Genomic DNA, 24,532 nt, shown 5'->3' on the forward strand with positions numbered 1-24,532 from the left:
AGCTTTCTCAGCATCAAGAAGTACTGAAGCCATAATGTCTCCTGATATCTTGGCTGCATAAAATAAAGTAATGACTTGACAGATGATCGGTTGTACCCCTCCCTGGAATAAACCAGAGTTGCCTAACTCCTGAGTTTGAACTCCTAACTGCCCCACCCCAATTTACCTTCCGTCATCAACCCCTATAAAATAAACAGTCCATTTTATTACAGAATGTAACAGTTGATATAAACCGTAGTCCAAATGCCCCTCCATATTTTCACCCCTGCCCAGCCCCACCAGAGATATCCTTAGGGAATTCTTGTGCCTTTATCTCTGATGTAATTTCGGAGCCTTTCCCTTAAGTTACCCTTGAGGGGGGCAGGATTCATCAAGAATACTTCACAACCAAATCCCTGAAAGGGCAAAAACAATTGCCGTAAGCAGCATCTTCTTTCAACTGTCACATGACAGAAGTCTGGCGAGACAAAAAATAAACATGTGGCCATCAACTGACCATCTTGGTCCTGGCCTTGCTTTGTCAAAGATTGCTTGGCATAAGGAAAAAAAGTGCTAAGAAAATACCAAGATTGCTCTAGGCTTCTCATGCTTCTGGGATTGTCGATTTTTCTATTGCATTAAAGGAAAACTGTGACTTTGTTGCATCTCCAACTCCCAATCCTAGCCAACTATATCAAGGAAGGCCCCCTTTAACAAACCCAACGTGAATGACCTGTTATTTCCCTCAACATTTTCCGCCAGACCTAAAAACCTTAAATTTTTCCTACGTTGATGGTTTTCAAAGGTCCTCCAGAATCCACACCATATCTGTCAATTGGGACGTGTTGTTTCTCCATTGTTCAAACCCCGGCCTCTAATAACTCTGTCCAATGTTCCACCGCAGTAATTCAGTCATTTTCGAGCCGATCTGGTTAATTTTTCACATTGCCTCTTGTAGTTTCCCTGTGGCCAAGTGAGTTCTCTTATACTCAATTCGGATCTTCACTTCTATCTGAATGAGCGTACAGTAGATGAGCTCGATAGTGGGAGTATCTACCACCCCCAGACTGCCATCCCGCCTTGCGGAGTACCTGTTATCCCCCCATTATCCTCCTCCTATAATTGGCGTGTGGCAGAATTATACCACTTTAACCGCCGGCTGATGTTCATGTAGTATTCAAGGCCCCTTCCACTTACCCTAGCTTTCTCACATCACTTTTTCTGTATAAAGCATGCGTGTGTGTGTGTGCGCGAGTGTGTGCGGCTAGTTTAACCAAACTATTGTTGGGGCTCTCCCCTGAGGTACTTGGAGCAGGGTCCTCCTTTGTCAGGACTTAGCTTACTCCAAAAAGGTCTGACTCGTCCGCAAGTAAAATAATTTATCCCCCACCTTCAGGGGACCCTTCTTCCATCAGACCTTGCAACACAACACTTCACTCCAGGCATCTTTCCATGCAAATAGGAAGACTTTTGGGGTTAAAAGGGCTCCGAACCCTCTTTCTAAAACCCATGCCGCTGGGGTCTCTAAGCCACCGGCCTGGCCTCTCCTAGACCCTCCTCTGGTGTTAACCCTTCCCCAATGGTAGTGTCATTTTGTTAATGCGGCGGTGTATCTGTGCCCACGGTTTTCAGGAGAGAGGCGCATGACCTCTTGACATACTTCTCGGGTGCGTGTTCGGGTATACCGGCCCGGCTAGGTCCCTTTAGAGGGAGTCTGGAAGCCCTCCCCACAAAGATCTCAGGCATCAACAGTTGCTTCCCCCTCTGCGTTTCCACACTAGACCACAAGTCCTTCTCTTTCTGCGGCACAAGCTTTCGCTTGTCACCGCCTACTTCTGCTTTGCGTTTCTCTGCCGCAGACGACACCTTCTTCAGTCTTTCGCCCTGCTGCTGTCTTCAAAGCTCGTCCGCTGTGCGTGCCAAGGTGGACACTGACGCTTCAGCCCGTTTCTTCACATGCTTATTCTATTTCAGGGGCATTCTCCGACCAAAATGTTCCTTTATTCGTCGGCTGAATGAGCCGAGCACGCCACCAGCAAATTACAGCAACACAGCCTCTCTCGACCCACTGGGGTTAGCCACTTCCAATTTCCCATCCAGGTACTGCTGTCCAACTTTCTTTACAATATATGTAAGTGCCAACATGTTGCATTTCTTAATTTAAAGGGCCACCACGGCCTTCTGTTGAGACTGGAGCCAAGGAGGGCAGCTAATGCGCCATACTAAGAAGCCGCCATATTGCCCCCTTCTGCCTAGAATTTTATTTTTTACAACAAAGAAAAGCGCTATGTCCTGGCAGTCTGCAAGTAATCCTTAAACTTGACATGCCATATGACCACAAAACCACTCAAATCCGCCCAGTCACCCGATTACTAGGATCACACGCTTCCTGCACGATTTGCAACTTTGCCCTCATTTTGCCAGTAGTGTAGTTTCTATGAACAAGTCCCCACAACAGAAACAGCATGTGCTTCATCTCTACCACATTTGCTAGAGGGTTCAAGGTGTTCAACAGTTTGTGTAGGATGCAGAAATGCTGCTACTTAGGTTAAAGATAATACAATCTCCAATCAAGACCTCAAGCCCATCAACTTAGCACTTCCACTAGCAAAACAAAAAATAAACTAATGCTTCTAACAGCTAACTTTCCTAATCAAGAATCTGGTTTACTTGACTTGCTTTATGTATAAATTGCAAAGCTCTAGCACAGAACAAAGCTGCAAAATAGAAATCTGATGCATCTTTGCAAGACTCTGCAAATTTCACTGATTTCATAAAAACGATCACAGGCAAACAAAGCAAACAAATACAAACAGATTTAACTAACATGCAATTGTCCAACTCTTCTGCCAAGGCGGGGGGGAGGGGGGGCATTTTAGCATGTTTTTAAAAATATAACTAATGGCACATAGAATTATAGAAATAAAACTAAATAACTGAAGCTCGATTTGCCTATAAGGTCACTCAGAACCCCAAGGCGAATACATTGATTTTTCGCTTATTACCCATTTAGAATGTTATGTTATGTACGGTCACATCAAACCCTCTGGCCTTTCTTTCAAATTATATGCAGAAGTAGATGAGTAATTAGAGAGCAGTACATAGCATGGCCTCCTTTCCTTATCCCAAAATGCATTAACAAAAAAAATTGTCTCCCAATTGTCAACTCTACCACCCTCTGTGCCTTCCCTTCTTCTATGTAGCTGAAGCTGATCTCTGCTCTCCACCCAAGCAGAGAGGCAGTGCTGCACTGATTTGCAGCTCTCCGAGAGACCTGTTAAAGCAGCATGTGACTACCTAGGACGTAGCAACACTGTGAAACAACTTTTGTTTCCCACGGTTATTGATTCATAGCAAGTGAATAGCCCAATTTACAACCTAAAATTCAGCCCTGTGGCTTTCAGTGAGAGCCATATGCAACAAACGGATTTAATTTACAGCATGAAAATATATATATAATAAACTTACGCTGAATGTGAATGAACTGTTTTGGCTGTTTATATTCTCCTTTATACAGACGATTGTAATAGATGACATTGCTCTCCGCCTCTGGAACTGGAATAACCATACTTTCTTTCTTTTCCCGAAAAACTTGTTGTGCAGAGATAGCCCGTTGTAAATGGTGTTCCTGGAAAGAAAGAAGTTTTATATTTTAAATTTACTGGTCTAGTGCATTCCAAAAGTAGCAAATTGCAAATTTTACAAATAAATCAAATATTTCAAGCCAAATCAAAGGATAATTAGCAAGACCGCTTTAAAACAATTAACTAATACAGTAAGCAATCCAAATTATTAAAACTGCATAATCAAGCAAACATCAGTAAGTATGACTATTCTAAAATCTGACAGAACTTAAAATTTAGGCAAGACTATCATGGGATATTAGAAAGAGTAACGATTGTCAAATACAAAATCATTTTCATCTTAAGTACATCATAAGACCTGCAATCACATTTGTTACGAATTATCATAGCTTTTTTTTATTACGGTTAAAAGACAGCCGAGCTATACGTTTTACTTAATGGTCATGCCAAAGTACATATTCAATTCTTTAGTCTTCTTGGGTGGTCTACCATTTGGTGGAAAAACGTATTGTCAAAAAAAGTATTTTTTCTTCCAGTCTGAAAAGGTAAGCCAATCTAGGTACTGAAAATAGATATATATATATATATATATATATATATCATTAACAGAAAACCATATCGAAACTCACACAGGTCAAGGCACACCATGGGAGAAGGAAACCATCTTATTACTTCGTTTTATAGTGCAATAAGGAAGCATACTGAGGTATTGCTAGCTTATCTCTGGCACAAATGGGAGGAACATCCAAGGTGGCCCTTACATGATACCGAATGGGTACAGGCCCTTGAATTTCCGCATCTCATTTCTAGAAATGCAAGATGTAAAAATATACAAAATATGGTAATCCATAGGACATATTTTACACCGTTACAGTTAAACCACATGTATACATCAGGCAACCTTACTTGCCACAGATATCAAACACATTTAATCTTGCTATAGAGTAACGGGATACTGTCATTCTATACACACTCTACTGGTCACTCTTAAAGAGCTCACTACACATGTATCATGGGAAGCTATAGCGTTCGGCATATTCCCCAGGAGGAAGAGTCAAACGATGAAGGTACTTTTTCTGAATCTGTCCCTTAAAAACGCTTACTGACTATACATTGGTGAGCACAGCAGCCATTGCCTTTCGCCCAGTGGTGCACGGCTCTGCGTTGCTGGGGTGATGCAGAAAGAACTATGCTGTACTAGGAAGAGGCCCGTAGAATCCAGAAGCACCTAATTGCAGCAACCTGGGATGCTATGTTATTAATTACAATTCAAAGAACTCACGGCTGAAAAGCACCCAGCATCTAATGCATCCTGCGTGATCCCTTATGGTGTGCCTGGCCTTATCCCTGCTTCTTAACCATTGTTCCTCCAGGGGATTGATGGGAAATCAGTTTGTATTTGGACTTACACCCCCCAAGAAATCACTTCTGACCATTTACCTGCCTACCTTGCATGTTAAATGCTTGTGCAGTCCTTTTTCTCCCCTTTCCAAGTTGAAATTCACTATCATCATATACCTGGTGTGTAATCAGCGAAATATAGAAGACTAAAAGCTTTAGGATAATTTGAGACATAGTTCGAGTGATTACAAGGGACTGCAACTTTAGATGTATTAACATGTTGGCCTACTGTAGAGTGTTCACTGTGGAGTGATGCGTATTGAACTGACTTACAATTTATAGCAGCATTAGTTAATTGCAAAACCCAATATAAATATTTGAATCATCAAAACACACACAGGCACCCAAAGGTGAGGAGTAGGAGAGCATGCCCTAGCCAGAGCCAAAATGGTAAGCGGTATGCCTCAGGTCTCAATACTCGCTCCAACATTATTCAATTTACATATGGAACGCCAATAAATAATTTTCATCAAGTCTGGTGGTCCCATGCGCCAACAGGCTAACACCCAACAGTAAACAAGGAGTAAAAAAACCTACTGAATAAGTAAACACTCTAAGAAACCACCTCTTGTATTTGCAAATATATTTTAAGATTATTATTTAAGTTAATTTCTTCACCCCTCAACCTTGGATATCAAACTTCACACCTCAATAGTAAACGCACCGGAAGTAATCGGATTCACCTCCTTTGTTCGTTAACCACAGTACAATAAGCCCTCTCACAAAACCCCACATTATTAAGGTTATTATCAGCAAACACGCATGTCAACACCAGAAGCAAACCAATAACCTTATTTCACCTGAGATTCTTTAGAGAGCCATCCACGAATTTTAAACTAGGTTAACAACGCCAATTACTATCCTGAAGGCGATTGATTAGGTTTTCCTAAATGGCAGTCAGTTTCAAGCTTTGGTTTTACAAAACGTACATTAAAAAGAGCAGTAGTAGCCGGTTTGCACCAGTGTGCAGGGTTTTTTCATATATGAGGCACTTCATGCTTAAGTTTTAATTTTTTTCTCATAAATTTTGTGTGTGATGAAAAGAAAACTATTATTCAAGAAACATACTGGGGACTGAGAAAATTGCCCACCAACATTTTGGTGTTTTCTGGTTTTTTTTTTTAAATATAAATAATGGCAGGAGTACGGAGTAATGTGAGAAAAAAAAGTGCACTTTATTGGAATCAGCAAAAGTATTGCTATGCTAGGATCACCATCTTTTCGGCTTTCAGGAACAAGTATATCTATCAAACTAAATGAATAACTAATTTTTTAATCACACTTTTATGCATTTTTGTAAGTGGGAATCAATTTTTCCTATTTTTGAGGTTTCTACCCAACTGAGGTTTGTGGTGGAAATATGTGAAATCCATTAATAAATCTGGAAAGCAATACATTTTCAAAATGAACACAAAATCTGGAATTCAGCAAGAGTTCATTTGTGTAGATTGTCATGAATGTTTCAACAAAGACCATTTTTTATTTAAAATAAGGTTAAAGGGGGGGGCATTAAATGGGTGACATTTTACTCTGATTTTCTGCCCTACTAGCCCGTTTACAAAATTAACACTTATGAATGTCAGACCCTTCTGGTTGCAGAAAAGTTTTGTGTATGTTCGTAGTCAATAAACACGATACCCAAGGCCAACAACAGAGTCGACTTTGATGGTACATAATAGAGTCAACTTGTGACACACCAATTTAACTGTGCATGATCAATGACCAAAGACATGCAGACAAAGTTACAATATGAATTTCAAAGGCCAAACGTCAAGAGACACCCTTGCTGTAGGCCTAAACGCACAGTGCCCTCAACTACTATGTGAACATGGAAAAAGGAGGAGGGGAGCTATTTTAAACCACAGCAGTTTGGCAAGGCAAAACGTAAAGAATAAACCCATGCTAATCCTAGGTCAGCCTCAAGGGCTAGGTCACCTCTATTAGGTTGTTATTTTTTTCTCAAAATAATTTTCAACTTTTTTTCTGTTAATAATATAGACCAGCGTAACTTATTTTTTATGAAAAAAAAAAGCCGCAAGAACATATGTGGAGTTTACTTAACCAGTTTTCGCGGTCTAGTAAATGCAAAGTAACGCACCACATAGCTCTGTATTGCGTTACTTTGCGACAAGTAGGCATTGCATGGGTGGAACACTGGCATTACCATGCATCTGCCCATGAATTGTGACACAAACCTATATTAACAAAGACTTGTAAATATGGGTTTGTGCTAAAACTGGTGTTACTACCTGACCAGAGGCATAACGAGGACCAGAGGCATAACGAGGAGAAATCTTCATTTCACCTCATTACTTCCACTTTCCATGCGTGTTGCATTCTGGAGCAAACATTAAAATAGAAATAAGGAAAATAATCCTGGCTGTAAAGCAGGCACCCATGCTCCATGCAAGGGTGCCTGCGTTGGCACTAGATAGCAAACTGTGCGCCAGCGCAAGGAGAGAGCAGAAATGCTCAACATCTTTGTAAAATTTGTAAATATGGAGCATTTCTACTCTCTGCCTTTCACGCAGAGGAGTGCTGTGTTGCGTGAAATAATACTAAGTGCGCACCTAAATAAGCATGTTGCAATGTATTAGGAACTCTGTTTCATATTATCTACAGCATAAAGAATTAAGGAAAAGATAACTATTGAGGACTCTCCTTTAAAATACAAGTAATGACAAGATCCGAGGATTTGAAAACAAGAAACCAATTAGTTGCCCCACACGTTTAAGAACTGATGTAGTCAGGGACAGTAGCTAGGTGAGAAGAAACTAAGCAAAACAAAATGTTTGTGATGCAACAAAAAAAACAATTATGTGCCCAGGGAAATGAGCTGGACCAAAAACTACTTTCCTAAACCTCAAAGTAGCAGCCAAATTATATTACATTTCCCCTCTCAGGGAGACAGGCAATCCTTATGTTAAACATTCCTTTAAATGACAAGAGAAATGTGGAGGGAAATTAAATGAACCAAAATTTTAGTTCTTGGACAGTTGACCCATATAGCAGTAGCCAAACAATTAATTTTCCATGTGATCCTTTTGCGTGTTAACAATTTGCAAAACATGTTAGTGGGAAAAACAGACTGGTTAAATGCAGGAAGTTGTAGCATTTGAAGCCATACCACCATTCATGCCTGCAGCCTCTGTTTATCAAATCAGTTTCGCCTTCGTCTCATTTGTGGAAAAATTCAGTGACTTTATATCAGAAGGAGGAAATTAATTCCACGCAGATAACCCATATTCTATGCACAACACAAAGTAGGTAAGACACTGTCCCATGCAAGGAAAGGGCAACTGAATGTGGTCAGAGCCTGACATGGGAAAGTGGTAACAGATCCCAGAACGTTAAGATCAAACTTGGAAACTATGTTCTGTGTTGCTGTATTGGCATTCTAAGGATGAGTTTAGGTGTGGCAATCATTTTGAGAACATGTTCACCAAAGAAGTTATGCAGAGTAAGTTGGATATCCACAATAAACAAATAGTGTGGGTTATGAAATGTTCCTACCACTAACGCAATGACATTGAAACTTCTAGTCTGAAAAATAATGTAATGACCTTGCAGAAGTCCGAGAAGGAGGAAGTTGCATTCGAAAACGGTAGTCAAAACAAGTAGTTGGATGTACAGTATTATGTTCATAATGTAAATTCTTTCATGAGTACACTCCTCAGTCGTTGTACGACCGTAGTCCAGCAAAGATCAGAAACACATTTAACATGCAAGCCAAACTGAGTATTTGTCCCTGGGGAATCGCATTAAATCAGTGCAATTGACCTACAGCAGTGATCTTTAGTCTAGTTATTGTTCTTCAATATACAACTCTTTGGTGTCACCTCATCTACCACAGATTGTTTTCCATGTAGGAAATACTTGCCACCAGCCAGCATAACCAATTCACAATCATCACAGAGGAAATGCTTTTAAACCCCTAGTTTCAACTCTTACTTTGGGTTCACTGTTGTGGCACCCTGTATGAACATCAGTCTCCCTTTCCACTTTTTAGGTTGAGCATACTAGACAATGCATGCAGTGTCTTTTGCAGAACATCATGGGCTTATCAAGACATACAGGATCTTAGAGCCCTCCGACTGCTTAAAATTGTTTGGCTTTCCTGTCATTTATTTGCTTGCTTCTTATTCAATGGATTGCCTTGTCCATCTGGTGTGTGCACCTCCCCAGGAGCATTGTCCCTTTATTCTGTGCCTTTCCATTGCTAACTTTTAGGGACCTACTTCTTGATCGCTCGACAAGAGTGCATGCGTTTGCCTGTTATCTTCCTCGTGTAGTTCTCTTGACCCCCAACACCCCTCACCGTCCGTACCCAGTTGAGCTCTTTTGCTGTGTGCTTTTGCCCACCCCCTTTGTGATGCACTACCCATTATATGCGTCTCCTAACTCACCGTTTTCTCACCCATGTGCCACTTTCAAATCAAAGTTTCTCTGCCCGTTTGCCCCTACTGTTCACGTTGCTCTTGTCTGTTGCTTCTCCTCCTTAACCCCCTACGTTCTCTCTTGCTTGTTAATTCCAACATCTCGCTGCCGTTTTGCCTCCCCCTCCCAACACACAAGCAGCAATATAAAACTGCTGTCTTCCCTCTTCATCTCTATTTACTGCATAATCTAGCAACAACATTGGTACCTCTAATAAACCCATGAACCCTCAGACTCTACAGACTAACCAAGATTGTATAATCTGGTGTTGATTTCCATTTTTCCCCTTTCACTCCAATGTGGTGCGCCATCTTGTGGTCTGTAGTGATGTGGTGCTTACCATTGCCCCTTCACCACAGACTACAAGACTGGGTGCACTGAAAAAGGAGAAGTTCAGTTACCTCACTGTGACTAAATTGTACCTTGTGTCTACCACAACAACCTCTCAAGATTACCCATTGTTTTTGGGTTCTCAAAGAAGAAATGAGTATGGGGAGTTGGAGCCGTCAGCGATGTCACTTCAAGACTGGCAGTTGCTCTTAAGAAAGATGCATAACAAGGACTGTGAAAATGAAGAGTTTGATTTATTTTCCTGCTGGCCACACAAGTACTAGCCAAAACAAGTATGCTTCCCAAAGTGACAAACCAAGACTACTGCTATAATTAGGTAGTTCAAGCTTTTCTCGAGGTAGATCGTATCAAAGCGGGGAAGTAAATCTGGCTTGCGGAATATATTTGGACACACACGATTCCCCTAATAGGAAAGAACCACATGGAAATTGCAGTGTGCGTTCAGAGATAACATACTGAAACTCAAGAGTACAAAAATGCAAAATATCCCACACACAAACTAGGTTGTAAAATAAAAAAAATTAGGAAACAGAAATAATAGTAAACTGATGGAAAATGGGTTAACCCATCCACAGACTAATCCCCAATGTAAACCATTACTGGCCTTAGGGCTTCTCTAATAACTTATTGTACTGTAGCTTCCCACATGCTAAATGTTGCTACATACAAGTCTATGTAAAATATATAACACAGCTACTTCATCGTTTAATAAAAGGGTGCTGGTGACTGGCAACACTTCAAAATACAGAGTAAATGAGATGATGTCATTAAAACTCTTTTCCCAGCAAAAAGGTAGCTTCAGGAGCCCAAAACTAGTTGTAATTCACCATAATACGAACAAGGGGCCTAGCTATTAAGGGCTTCTGGCGGTTCAACAATTAAAAGCAGCACCTTGAACTACACTTTTAGATCTGGGTTAAACAAGACCTTTTGATTTTACATATAATATATTTACTAAAAGTGTTTTCAGACAGCCATCAATAAATAAAATGTACATTTTGACTTGCACATCAAATTACAATTGCACCTTAGAATGCTTTTAAATATTGCAGAAATGTTTTCACACAGAAAAATGACATAGGAAGAATCTGCCTGCTTTGAACAAGTAAGAAATAATTTTAGAGTGCATGTTAACTCCGCTAAACAATGCATAAGTAAATTATGTGTAGGGAGATTGTGCTGGCTTTAGACATGTAGGAAAAATAACAAATAAAAAAAATAGAATTGTACTAGGCGATCATTCTTAGTGTACTTCTGTAACTAGGCCCAAGCTATGTTTTCACATTATTTAGACTTTTGCCTAGCACCAGCATACTGCTGAAGAACGTGAAGACTTCAAAATTATGTTCCTTCGCATCATCACACCATAATAGATCTTAGTATAACAATGAACCTTACGATACAATCATAATGAATAGACTACTAGAATCAATAATAATTTAGATATATTTAATGTATGCTTAACAAGGACATAGTAAACAGAATTGTTTCATTGCATTGGACTAGCCCTTTGTTTTCATGACGGGACACTGGACGCAGCTTTTAGTTTAGTAAGAAGGTTCTCATGAGAACTTTCCTCGATGTTTCGATACAAGGAACAACTGTTTAGTTATGTACCAGCGTGAATGTTTACCGTGGGAATTGGAAGGAGAAGCAGCAAATGTTGGCGACTCCATCGAATGAGCGGTTTCCATTGGAGGAGCGCATCATACACCTAACTTTCGTTGCATTGTTGTATGATTTATAATTGTATGTTCCTAGCTAGAGAGGAGAGGAGACCCCTTATGACTACAACATGAGAGTTGCTCTATCATGGTTGTTACTGCCAACAGGTGCTTCAAAATATGCTCCTTTGCTTCATCACACCATAACAGATCATCTTAGTAGAACCATGAACCTTGCTGTGAATTCATAATAGACTACTAGAATGAATAATAATTTAGATATATTTTATGTAGGTTTAACCAGGACATTGTGGATAGAATTGTTTCATTGCATTTGACTAGCCCGTTGAATTCGGGACACTGAATGCAGCTATTACCTTAGGTAAGAAGGTTCTCACGTGACCTTTCCATGTATCACTACTTGCAACAATTGTTTAGCTATGTACAAGCTTGATTGTTTATCGTGGGAATTGAAATGAGAAGCAACGGATGTGGACGACCCCATCGGATGAGTTGCTTCCATTGGAGGAGTGCATCATATACCTACTAAGTTTTATTAAACTATCGTATGATTTACATTATAATTGTGTGTTCCTAGTTGCAGAGGAGACCCCTTGTGACTCTCCTACGGGATAGTCACTATCGTTGCTGGAAGCTACTTCGAACTGACTTTACTTTCCTTTGGCTTGACTCTCTGATCAATGCTACTGCAACGATCATTTCACTACCACTGATATTTCAAACAGTTGCTACTGCAGTTGGGGAGGGAACTTGGCTGATTTTCAAGAACGACTATTTATGGGGAGTTCTAGTCTTTAACTATGCTCTGAAATCTCGCTCTTTTCTAGAGAGAACTCTCCATGGGTTTTCGTTATATAGGGTAGGTTATGTCCTTCAGTTAGTTTAATGACAAAGCTCCTTTATTGAACACTTTGTTTGGTGTATGCCCTCAGTAATGATCTTTTGCTCAACACTTCTGTAATGTGGACTAACTGGAATAAAGATGACAAAACCATATTAGTCCTTTAGGATAAAGGTTTTAGAAACTTCTACAACTGCTCATCATTGACTGCAAATATTGAACCTGACAGTTGATGATATTTATGCGTGTTCTTTTGTTCCTGGTTTCATTCTCATCTCGGTGGCAGGGTATATCAGACCCTTCAAGCACCATCTGGGTTTCAAGGGTCCAAGCTATAAGTTGGGATGTTTGGTTTAATACCCAATTTCTGCCAATCCTTTAGGTCACTCCCACGCCAATGTTTTTTTTAAAATTACGACAAAACAAGCATTAACAAAGCCAAAAGGCTGGTAGTCAACGCTAAACAGATTGGCTATACACCAGGGCTTGCTCAATGAGTTGTTTCACAAATAAAACTTTGAAAAGAAACTACAGTTGTTGAACACCACAAGGCATTTGTCTTGCATCACATAAAAAAAGAAAACAAATGAACTATGTGGAGTGTTAATGTGAACACTACAGCTGGGCTGCTACAAATCGAATAAGCAACTACTGCAGTGATGTGTTAAGGCGCGCTTGCTACCAAACATGCATAAATCAATGCATATATTGACGGTACTAAAAGGTCCTTAATACTTCCACTAAGACTTGTAGCTAATTTAGCACAAGTCGGGTATGAGACTGGTCGCACAGCTCTGGGAAGTTGTTTCTAGTTACACAAATACCGGTAATAAAGACAGCATAGCCAGTAAACATCTCAAACAAGCATTGGCATAGCCAATAGGTCTCGCTTTTGGGACATTATAAGTATTAGTTATGCAGCACAATACCCTTGGTGCAACAACATCAACTGTTGCATGGCTAAACACTTAGAAGGTCCCAAAGGCGAGACCTATTGGCTATGCCAATGCTTGTTAACTTGGTGTGCATTATCCCACAGGGAAAGCTAAATACCCTAATTGCATGTACATAAAAACTCCAGCAACAGCATGGACTCCATTAAAATTAAACATTCCCCTTGCCTATGGAGGACAATACATTTTACTGGTAGTAGAAATTCTTTTGACAGTGATTCAATCTGCAGTTTGACTATAACACCAAGCACAACATGTGTCCTGTCTGCTGCTGATCCCATCACAAAAAAGATGTTTAAAGGCCTGCCATCAGAAAAGAAAATGGCGTGTTCTCGGTTTGTTTTTCTAGCAGACTGAATGGTGGCAATGGTAAAAAGTGAAGTTTACAAGGAAATGGAGACAGCCAAACAACCTCGCGAGAGACAGTCCCAATCACACGTTTTATAATGTGCCTTTTATCACTGGAGACTCCCTTTAACTTAGTATGTGTTTAGTTTACAGCACAGGTTAAATGTATTTGAAAACAAACCAAGTGCCACATGTGATTTTATCACCGGGCAGAAACAAACCGCGCACGACACGGAGACACGTAAGAGAGAGGGGGGCCAGCGACATGCAGCGCTTCCCACAAAAGAAGTGTGTGTGCAGATGGGGCGGTAGGCGGGGGAGGCCCATCCTTCAATGTCAGGGCTTTCTCGAAGCCCAGCAGGAAGCGTGAGGCCAAACAAAGGGCCGGTCTGTGCCTCGCCATACGGGAAACGCCTGCAGACAGCGGACCGGCCTTTGTTGTGCTGTGCCTCCTGACCGGGCTCTCACCAATATTTACCACTGCCAGGCACATGGCTCTGCTCTCTGCTTCTGACCGGCAGACGATATTTAAAACATGACCACTTTGAGCACTCTAATACTGTTCTGCAAAACTCCTCGTGCCTTGGTATGCTGAAGACCGACAGGGCACAGTAAATACAAGTCTAGAGAAAAAAAAACGCAGAGCTTGCGAATTTCGGGTACCGCATATAGGAGAACCCTGTAACACTGAACGCTAAAATCTGTTTCCTACTTACTGAAAAGTGGCAAACTTTCGGATTACTGTAGAAAAAACCCCACAAATATACATTTTAATGTGCAAAGTAAAATATATGTCCTGCTTTCTGATAGTGGCAAACTTTCGGAGTACTGCATAAACACAAACACAGTATAAAAGCATTTAATTTCAAAAGCAAGTACTGTGTCTTCAATATATTTTTTTTCTCGAAATCCATATACAGATAGTACTTTGACAACTTATGCACATATATATGATGACACTTAAACTCGATTTAAAGCCCGAACCATAAAAGAATTTATTGCAAATTAAGGAGAAACGTTTTACACGTAACCAACGCTTTTAAGTCCAGTGTGCAGACACTTACACTGAATGCAGACGTACTTAGAGGCGCTCTCAGTGCACTGCAGTCAACTATCCTGTTACTTCTAACTTTGTATACACAGAACCTAACTTTGCTTTCCAAAAAGGCAGTTTGAGACATGAAGCAACCTGCTCACTACAATTAACATTAGCCGGTTCGGTCGATTTAAAATTATAAATGATTCACCAGGAATATTGTTGCTCGGACAGATCTACAACTGAAGGGAAAAAAACCATAAACCGACAGTCCCTGCCATTTTTAAACGCCCGGCCAGAGACAGCATCGTAGCACAGAATGCCGATGTTGTTGTTCATCTTGTCCAGGTGCTGGTAGTTCAACAGGTCCATCTTCATAAACAGCATCGGTCGGGCGAGCAGAGAAGACCAGCTTGTTTGCTTTCACCCGGAGGCGGAGAGTGGAAGGCGGCAAGCGACGAGCTCCAGGCTTGGTCCGACACACCAACAGCGAGAGGCCCAGCCTCCGACTGCAGGCACAAAAGTAACGCGCAAATAAACTTCAGCCAACAACGGAGATGAAACACCCTTCAAGGGTTTTAGGTTAAGGGGGCTGTGAAACAAATTCTGTTTAGGTCGTCGATACAAGTTACGATGTTGCGAGAAGCAGCGAGCAAAGATTTGAGAGGACAAAGGCAGAGAGTAGTTGTCCTCGCAGCCTGCTGCAAGTTAAACTGCTCTGACATGCAGTCTATGCTAGGTATGGCTCCTATGCGAGGCAGTTTCCTTTCGGGCGGGTAGTGCGCATGCGCACTGTATCCCTGGAGCGCCTCAAATGTCAGGGATATTTTCTGCACATGATCAGGACTTAGTGTGTTTGAAGAGGAAGAGGGGGCGGAGAGCCCGTACAGAAGGAGCCATGTCATAGCCTGACAGGAAGCAGCGCTGGCAGAGCAAGGCTGAGAAACTGAATCAAGCTGCGAGATGCGCTCTGTGGTGGGGGAGGGTCATTGAAGCGAGGCGTGAGCGCTTGGGCGAGCGAGGGGAAAGCCAGATGGCACCTCTGCTCGTGCCTGTGCGCGTAACTGCACACTGTATGCCACACAAAGCTGTGGTAGGACTTTTAAAAGCCCACTCACTAAATGTCTCGCCAGAGCAGCGCATGCGCTGGCTCAGGCGAGACCTACAAAATGATTGCCACAGCAAAACAATTTGAAAGGCAGGTTCTAAGAACCACCAAACTAGGTTTCTCTCCAAAGCATAATGAAGTACCTGTGGATGTCACAGGTGAAGAGTTTAAATTAAGAGCACCCTGTGCTTTGTTTCCGTAATTTAGTAACTCATAGTTTGGTTTGCAACTACACCTGGGAAAATATTAAGCAACACCTTCCTCTGTTTGTAAGGCTAATATGGAGAATACGTAAGTAATTAAATAAAACACACATACAAAGCAGTTTCAGAAGCTAATCGGCCATGAGCCTGGCTACTACATCTTTGTAGAACAGACTGTCAGATACTGGTGGGTATGAATGAGATGGAGGGGGTTCACAGCAAGAATGATGTACACAAATAGTCATACTCTGCTCACAATTGGCCTTTTTCTGGGTCTAGGTTCTTAACTCTCAGCCTTCTCCCCAACACCCAAAATAAAGGGGTCTGTAATTACAGGAAGCTAGAGGGCTGTACATAAGAGACTCGCATTTTGCACCTTATAAGTGTTTAGCTATGCAGCATATTATCCTGGGTGCTGTGTCACTAGGGATTGAAGAGCTGGCACTAGCAAACTTGCATTTTTCATCTATTTTTTTATTATTATTATTTTATTTTTTACACAAACGTATAATAGCCATTAAACTTATAAAGACAATACAGTATTGCTATTAAGGTATAGCGTGGGTTTATGACTTATTTTAACGACGAGTGAATGGGGGGGGGAATGAATTGGTGGAGTAGACAGATAGTAAAAAAAAAAAAAGGGGAGGATCATTCACTACCTACGTCATATCAAACGCCAAGATCTATACGAAAATTCTAGCAAACCACTTGGAACCTCAACTTACGGGTCTTATTGACCCTGATCAAGTGGGATTCATACGTCAGCAACAAGGGGCAGATAATACCCGGCGGGTATCCCACCTGGTGGAAAAAGCACGCTATATAAACATCCCTGCCTGGTGTCCCTCGATGCGGAGAAAGCCTTCAATTGAGTGGATTGGGGTTTCCTCAGAGCGGTTTTACGAAAGATGGTACTGGGCCCGGAGATGATGTCCAAACTGATGACCCCTTATGCGCGACCTACCACTGGTATTCGCTTCAATGGGCGTCTCGCTGCCCTCATCTCCATCCATCGCAGCACCAGACAGGGATGCCCCCATCCGAGTTATTGTTTTCTCTAGTGGTAGAACCGCTGGCCATTGCCCTGCGCCGCAACCAGACTATACAGGGTATCCCTATGGGGGTTACGATCATAAAGCCTCCCTCTTCGCTGATGACCGCCTTGGGGCTCGACCTCGCAGTGCTTGCATACATACATACAGACAGACTCCCACAAAGAAAGTCCTGAGATCTGGGATAAGCTAGCGATACCCCGGGGACTGACTACATTCCCCTCCCCCAATACGCCTATAGCTGGTAACCCTATGTTTTCTCCTGCCATGCACCCACAGGCATTTCTTGCATGGATGAATGGTGAATGCAGAGTCATTCAGGACCCTTTTTCGGGGCGACAAGTTCCTTACATTTGATCAATGCAGACAGGCTTTTCACCTCATGAAAGGGGCACGAATTAAATATTACCAGATATGTAATTGGCTTAATTCCCAGACCCTCATCCAAGGGGCCACCAGACAACTTACTGCTTTCGAATCCCTGGTTCGCAAATTTGAGGGCTCAAAGGGTCTGATTTCCCACACATATTCCATACTACAATATTCCCAGAGCCCTGTACCCCATGGATACAAAACACGGTGGGCTTCAGATTTGGACGAGGATATGGCAGGATATCCCGAAAGTATACCAGGTGCCCGGCCCTCCGTTTAATGTAGTAGATTAAGTTCAATCATATCCCTGTATGTTTCAGTCTTGCAGTACGCGCCTTTGGGTGCCAGCAACTTATCACGACTCGAAAGAACTGCAATGTGTTCTGCGTAAACAGAGGACTGCCGTTCTTTTCTTCAGCATGACGCTCGTGATGTGCAGTATCTCGGCTAAAAAGCAGTTTTTGTCAACAATATCCATAAGCTGATGGAAACAGAAAGACCAAGCTATATAGGGACTTTAGCTTTACTGGTTATAAATCACTAACTTCCGTGTCGTGTTAAAGCGCGCACAATGCTGCAGCGTGTTTAGAATTACATTTATTGCCTGCTTGTCACAAGCAGCACTGTGATTTAGACAAGTAGTGGCGGACTGATTTTATTTGCTCACATGTCTCCGGAGGCAACTTATGGGAGCTGCAGACAAGAAAGTTTGTACAGACAGTAGTGCATAACAAGCAACACCAAGGGCATGGATGGGGGAAACATTGTAGCATCGGAGGAAGCTGCAGTGCAGCTTTCTTTTATCAACATGGCGTCCGCTTCACGAAACATGAAGCGCGGCAGCCGCACCAGGGGAGAAATTACACCAAGCATACTTGGGCGACCTTGAGAGTGCATTAAAATAGTGTGGGGAAGACAATAAAAACAAGATAATGTTATTGTACTCGGGGAAGTGCATTGTTGGCTGGCATGGCATGGCTGGAAAACGAGCTATGAAAAGACACCAAAATAAAAGTGCTCACAAAGTATCCTAAATAACATGAAGGGTAAGAACACATGTAAACAGGGGCAGTCCTCAGGGCAGGTTACAAAAGTAGAAAAGGAGGGACTACTAAGCATATTCGCTAAATGAAAGCAGCCATTTATGAACAACAGCAAAAGGAGCCAATGGAAAAAGATGGGCGGTGCTTTAAGCCCATATTTTAGATACAGCATGGCTCGATGAGACAGAGCGTATGCGCTGCCTAGGCGCGACCTAAAACGCAAGTTCTGCAGCTACAGATAAAACTGCATGCAAGGAAAAGGGTAGCAAGGACAACTGGAGCAGTAAGTTGGGGAGGGTGCACAGATCTCAAGCACTTCAATATGAAAATATATCTGCAACTGCCATGATTTATCCTAAATTATAAGACAGTAGAATGAAAACCTGTAATCAGACGAAAATACTCAATTCTGTGGGTTAACATATATAATGTAGCTCTTTCTTTTTTTTTTTTTTTTTTTTTTTTTGAAACCGTTTATTGCAGTTTATAGAAGTTACAGGTATGGGCCTACAACCACACGGCCGGCCGCTAGAGCATCAAAAGCATATTACATACATACAGCAAAAAACTTTCTCAGCGGTGCACCGTAGGAAGACAGGAGTGATCAATGGTGCAGGCCTCACAGCTCCATGCCCACAGTACGGTTCCATTTTCTTAAAGCAAAACAACGTGAACAAACCACAACCGCAAGGCAACCCTCGATCCAAAGTGACAACACGTGCTCCATAAGTGGGGGATCCAAACCAGCAGCAAAATTCTGAAGAGGGGGACGGGAGTAGATCAGGGACTGGGGGACCGCGCGCCCGCGGCCAAGGGAGGGGCGCCATCTAGGGAGACGGAGCCGGCGAGGCCGCCGGTAGCAGCGGCGGCTCACAAATACCCCCGCGGTAGGCGTTCCAGGGGCCCCAGAGTTTCATCCACGCCCCAGGCTTACCCCTCGCCACATACACCACCTTTTCACGAAACATACACCAATCCATATGCTCTTTCCAGGCCGACACCGCAGGGGGCCTCTGGGATCCCCACAATTGGGCAATATCACGCTTGGCTATCATGTATCCCAGAGTCACCCACCGCGCCTGCGGGACCGAGTAGTCATTTGGTTCCCAGACATTCAGCAAGCATCTCCTCGCTTCAGGCAGCAGCGCGACACGCGTAACCATTCGTAGAACCTCATGCACACCACGCCAGAATCGCTCCACCTTCGGGCACTCCCACAGTATATGCATGAAAGTCGCCAACGCACCACAGCCACGCTTACACATTCCATCACCGGCAAAACCCATACGTAAAAGCCTTGGCCCCGTCATGTAGACCCGGTGAAGGATCTTGAGCTGGACGAAACGAAGGCGAGCCGGGATGGCCACCTCTTTCGGAGAGGCCACCGCGGAGATCCAATCCTCGTCGTCCAGCTCCAGCCCGTCGGCAACCCAAGCCTCGCGGAGACTAGTCAGCAGACACGATCTATCGTTAATCAATTTTTTGTATATGAGGGAGATCGTGCTGTCCGGGACATGGCCATCTAGCACTCTGTCCTCCAGGGGGGAAGACTCCGGAATGGATGCAACATCCGGGAAGACGGAGCCCAGCGCATGGCGGACCTGTAGGTACCGAAAGTACTCACTGCCCTGCAGCTGAAACTCCGCCTGCAGCGTCTCAAAAGTTTTGAATCCCCCCCTCGTCCAGAGATCTCCCACCGTGCTGATTCCGATCGTGTCCCACTTCTCGAAGCCCTTCGACGTCCACAGGGAGCCCAACCTCTCAGATGCATACAGCGGAGACGCTCGGGTCAAACGGTCCTTCCACCCCATAGCTGCATTAGCCGCGTGCCAGACACGCACCATGACACGCGTCGGTCCCGTCAAACGGGAGTCGGGCGCGCCAGAGTAGAGCGCTCGATTATAATCGGCACCGGGCAGAAGCGTCCTGTCCATCTCAAATGCCGGGTTCAAGGCGGGCCCGTAAAGGCCATGATTAATTGCAGCTAGTTGGGAGGCCCAGTAATACCGTTTGATGTCCGGGAGGGCGACCCCTCCATCGTACCACGGGAGCGTCAATTTAGCCAGAGCAATACGCGGCCTCCCGTCCCAGAACAGGCGCCGCTGGAGGCCCTCCACCTCGCGAAAGTAGCGTGCCGGGACCAGGTCCATGGTATTCTGGAGGGCGTAGAGGAAGCGCGGCAGGGACATCATTTTAAATAAGGCCGCTCGGCCGAGCGGCGAGAGCGGCAGACGCCGCCAGCGCACCACGTCCTCCCTCAGACGCTGGAGGGGGGGCAGCAAGTTCCGCTCATAGCGGGCCTCCGGGTCAAGAGTGATATATATACCCAGGTACCGGAAACCCTGGGAGGCAATCTGGATCGGACAGTCCCGTGGCAAGACCGGGGCCTCCCCGGAGAGCACATAGACACAGGATTTCGCCCAGTTGATGACCAGGCCTGAGTTGCGACCGAAGGAGCGCAAAACATCAACCAGGACGATCAGTGACTTGCGCGGGGAGGCGAGATACAAAAGGATATCGTCAGCATAGAGGGACACGCGGTCCTCATGCTCGGGGGTCCAGCGGAGACCACGGATAGAAGGGTGCCACCGCAACCACTCCGCCAGGGGCTCCATGGCCAGGGCGAACAGGAGAGGCGACAGGGGACAACCCTGTCGCGTGCCCCGTCCCAGCGCGAATGGGGCAGATACTCGCCCATTCACCACCACCTGCGCCAACGGGCCCGAATATAGCAATTTGACCCAGCTGACGAAACCCGGGCCGAACCCAAACTTCGCCAGCATCGCCCAAACATATGGCCATTCGAGCGTATCAAACGCCATGGTGGCGTCCAAGGACGCCAAGATGGCCGGCTCCCGCACAAATGGGACACGCGCGAGCACCCCGTGTAAGCGCCGCAGATTAAGCGCCGTGTTGCGGTGTGGTATAAAGCCAGATTGGTCTTGGTGGACCAAATCGCCCACCACGCCAACCAACCGGTTGGCCAACACCTTGGCGAGGATTTTGGGCTCCGCGTTCAGAAGCGAAATCGGCCTATAGGATGTGACCCGCTCACGGGGCTTCCCCTCCTTATGGATCACCACAATTGTAGCCAGACGCTGGTCCGGCGGGAGGGAGCCCTGCGAGTGGGCCGCAAGGAACATCGCGCGCAGGTGGGGCGCCAACACATCCGGGCGTAGCTTGTATAGCTCAATGGGAATACCATTGGGGCCCATGGCCTTGCCGGATGCAACCGAGCGAATAGCCGAGGCAATTTCGTCCGAGGTGGGCGGGGCATCCAGCGAATCCCTGTCCTCCACCGTAAGGGAGGGCAGTGCGATGTCCCGAAGCAAGGCATGGGAATCTTCCTCCGAGCAGGGAGAAACCGGGGAGTAGACTTCGCGGAAATAATCCGCGAAGCAGGAGACAATGGCTTCCGGCTCAGTGACGCACACACCATCCACGCTCTCAATCAAAGGCACCACGCGGCTCGCTCTTTCCCTCTTGTCCAACCACGCAATCAATTTGCCAGCCTTGTCACCCACATCATACAATCGCCCCTGCTGCTCTCTACTGAGGCCCCTGGCCGCCTCCGTGACGAGGGCCCGATAGGCCGCCTGCTTTAAGTGCAAAACATGCAACTTGGCGTCTGTTACCCCGCTCCCCAGGTCACCCTCCAGTTCTGCAATCTCGGCCTCAACCCGGGTCACCTCCTCCCGCTCGCGCCGCCGGGCATTGGAAATAAAGGAGAGAGCCTCCCCTCTAAGAACCACCTTGAAAGCCTCCCACAGGGAGATGGCAGACGGGACCGACCCCACATTCTCATCGAAATAGCGCTGTAAGGCTTTGATCAAGTCGGCACGAATGGTGGGGTCGCGCAAATACCATGCATTGATCGGGGCCACTCTGCCATCCCCCCTCGGGAAGACATCGAAATGCAACAACAATGGGGAGTGGACTGAGATACCCCGTGCCAAATGGCGCACCTCCCCCACCCTCCCTGCCTGGGCCGCCGGGACAAGGATGTAATCAAGCCGCGAGAGGCTACCATGGGCCCCCGAGTGGAAGGTGTACTGTTGCAATACGGGATGCTTTAAGCGCCAGCAATCCACCAGGCCCAGCGTGTCTAAAAGGCCGGGCAGCCACGCCTGTGCCCGGGGGAGGTCCCTAGGGGGATGGCGATCCATAGACCCAGAGGCAACCGCGTTAAAGTCCCCTCCAACCACCAACAGGCCACCCGGAAGGTCCAGAAGGAGGCGCCCCAGGTCCGCAAATGTAGTGGCTTGTAACCCAGGCGGGACGTACACTGATATAAAGATAAACACTCTACCCTCCATTCGTCCCACCAGAACAGTGTAACGTCCCCTCTCATCATGGCGCACCTCGTCAATCTCCAACGGGAGCGAGTTCTTGACCATAATACCCACCCCCCGCGAGCCCGAAGTGAAGCCGGAGTGGGCCGCCAAACGATATCCCCGCCGATTCATTGCATGAAAGGTGTTACCTATAAGGTGTGTCTCCTGCAGGAAGACAACATCTGGAGAAATACGTTTTAAATACTGCAGGACCACACCACGCTTAATCCTATCCCCCAGGCCGTTAACATTCCATGACAACACAATCAAATCCCTACCCCCCATCATACGTCAAAACAATCGGTCGCCCCCCACCGAGCATCTTAAAAACAACAAAACGGTTGCGGGTTTGCCTTGCGGTGCTAACAAACAACACACCCCGCCCACCCCCCGGTCCCAACAGAACTCCCCCCTCCCTGCACCCCTGCATGAGCCCAGACAGCCCCCCCAAAGTGCAGTGTGCCTGTCGCCCCATAGCTAAGTACTAACTAGTCCCCCCGAGGAGGAGGGAAGCCCCCAGCAGACCCCACCCGACCTCCATGGGAGGGGAACATACGAAAGCAATATATGGTAAAGGAACAATATCCAGAGCAAGGCCTATACAGTCACCCCTCAATTCTGATCCGGCGGGCCCTCCCCGCCAGCCGCGCCCCCCCCACCCCGATCTCCAGGCAAAGTATCTAACCAGTCCCCAGCCACCTCGGGCCGGTCGAAGAAGTGCGTACGGCCATCCACCTCCACCCTCAGCTTAGCCGGAAAGAGCATTGAGTACTTGAGGTTTAGGTCCCTTAGGCGACGTTTAATACCAAGAAAGCTCTGTCGCTGCTTCTGGACCGCCGGAGTAAAGTCTGGGTAGAAGTGTACATCCATGTTGTCCAGCCTGACCGGTCCCTGTTGCCTGGAGGTCTGGAGGATGGCGTCTCTGTCCCGGAAATTAAAAATCCGGGCAATAATAGGCCGCGGCGGGGCACCGGTCTTAGGGCGGCCCCCAGGGACCCGGTGAGCACGCTCCACCGCAAAAAGCTTACTCAGCCCCCGGGGCTGGAGATGGGTCAGGATCAGTTCTTCCACGAAGAGATCTGCCGCCTCCGCCTCTCGGCCCTCCGGCACACCAATAATGCGAACATTGTTCCTCCGGGCCCGACCCTCGGAATCCTCCAGTCGCCGGTCCATCAGGGCGCTCGCCTGGCCAAGCCGGCGCACCTCCTTCTGGAGGGCCACCACGTCCGTAGTGAGGCTCGTTGTGGTGTGGGCCAGGGAGTCAACTCGGTCGTTCGTTTTTGACAAGTCTGCCCTCACAAGGCCCACATCCACCAGGACCGAGTCAATTTTTTGCGCCAAGGTATCGAAACGCTGGTCCACTGAGGCCTTCATCTCTGCGATGGCGCCCATGACGTCCCGGAGGGTCAGATCCACCGGTTGGGCAGGCGCCTCCGTCGGGCCCACCAGGGATGACCGCGATGTCTCCGGAGAACCCTTCTGGAGCGTATAGCGATCCATACTATTGGCCTGGTGCGCCGTGCCACGGCGGGTTGTCTTCATCTTCGCCCGGTCGCCATCTTGTTTGGTGGACATGCTGGCCCTTCCACCGTCGTACCAAGATCTCCAAACGGGCCGCCACACCAAATCACGGGTGTCAGGGGGGGGGGCGGGGGCGACCACCGGGCCGCGGGTCAACCCACCGCCGGCGGGTCAGCCGGGCACCTGGACAAGGCAACACCACCGCACCCCGCTCCGCAGCCCGACCCCGCCTGAGGCAAGGAGGGCGCAAAAGCGAAAGTGAAAGTGCGGGGTACGCGAGT

At 45.8% G+C, this 24,532-nt stretch overlaps 1 protein-coding gene across 1 annotated transcript in view; it reads right to left on the reverse strand.

Annotated features, from left to right (window-relative positions):
- EPC2 (enhancer of polycomb 2) overlaps positions 1-24,532 on the reverse strand; it is a 199,578-nt gene that overhangs the window by 73,603 nt on the left and 101,443 nt on the right. Inside the window, exon 2 of the mRNA XM_085645610.1 lies at positions 3,448-3,607. Within this exon, the coding sequence (XP_085501736.1) occupies positions 3,448-3,607 (160 nt within the window). The remainder of the gene's footprint in view (positions 1-3,447; positions 3,608-24,532) is intronic.

This window comes from Triturus cristatus, chromosome 3_1 (assembly GCF_964204655.1).
Source record: "Triturus cristatus chromosome 3_1, aTriCri1.1, whole genome shotgun sequence".
Lineage (NCBI taxonomy): Eukaryota > Metazoa > Chordata > Amphibia > Caudata > Salamandridae > Triturus > Triturus cristatus.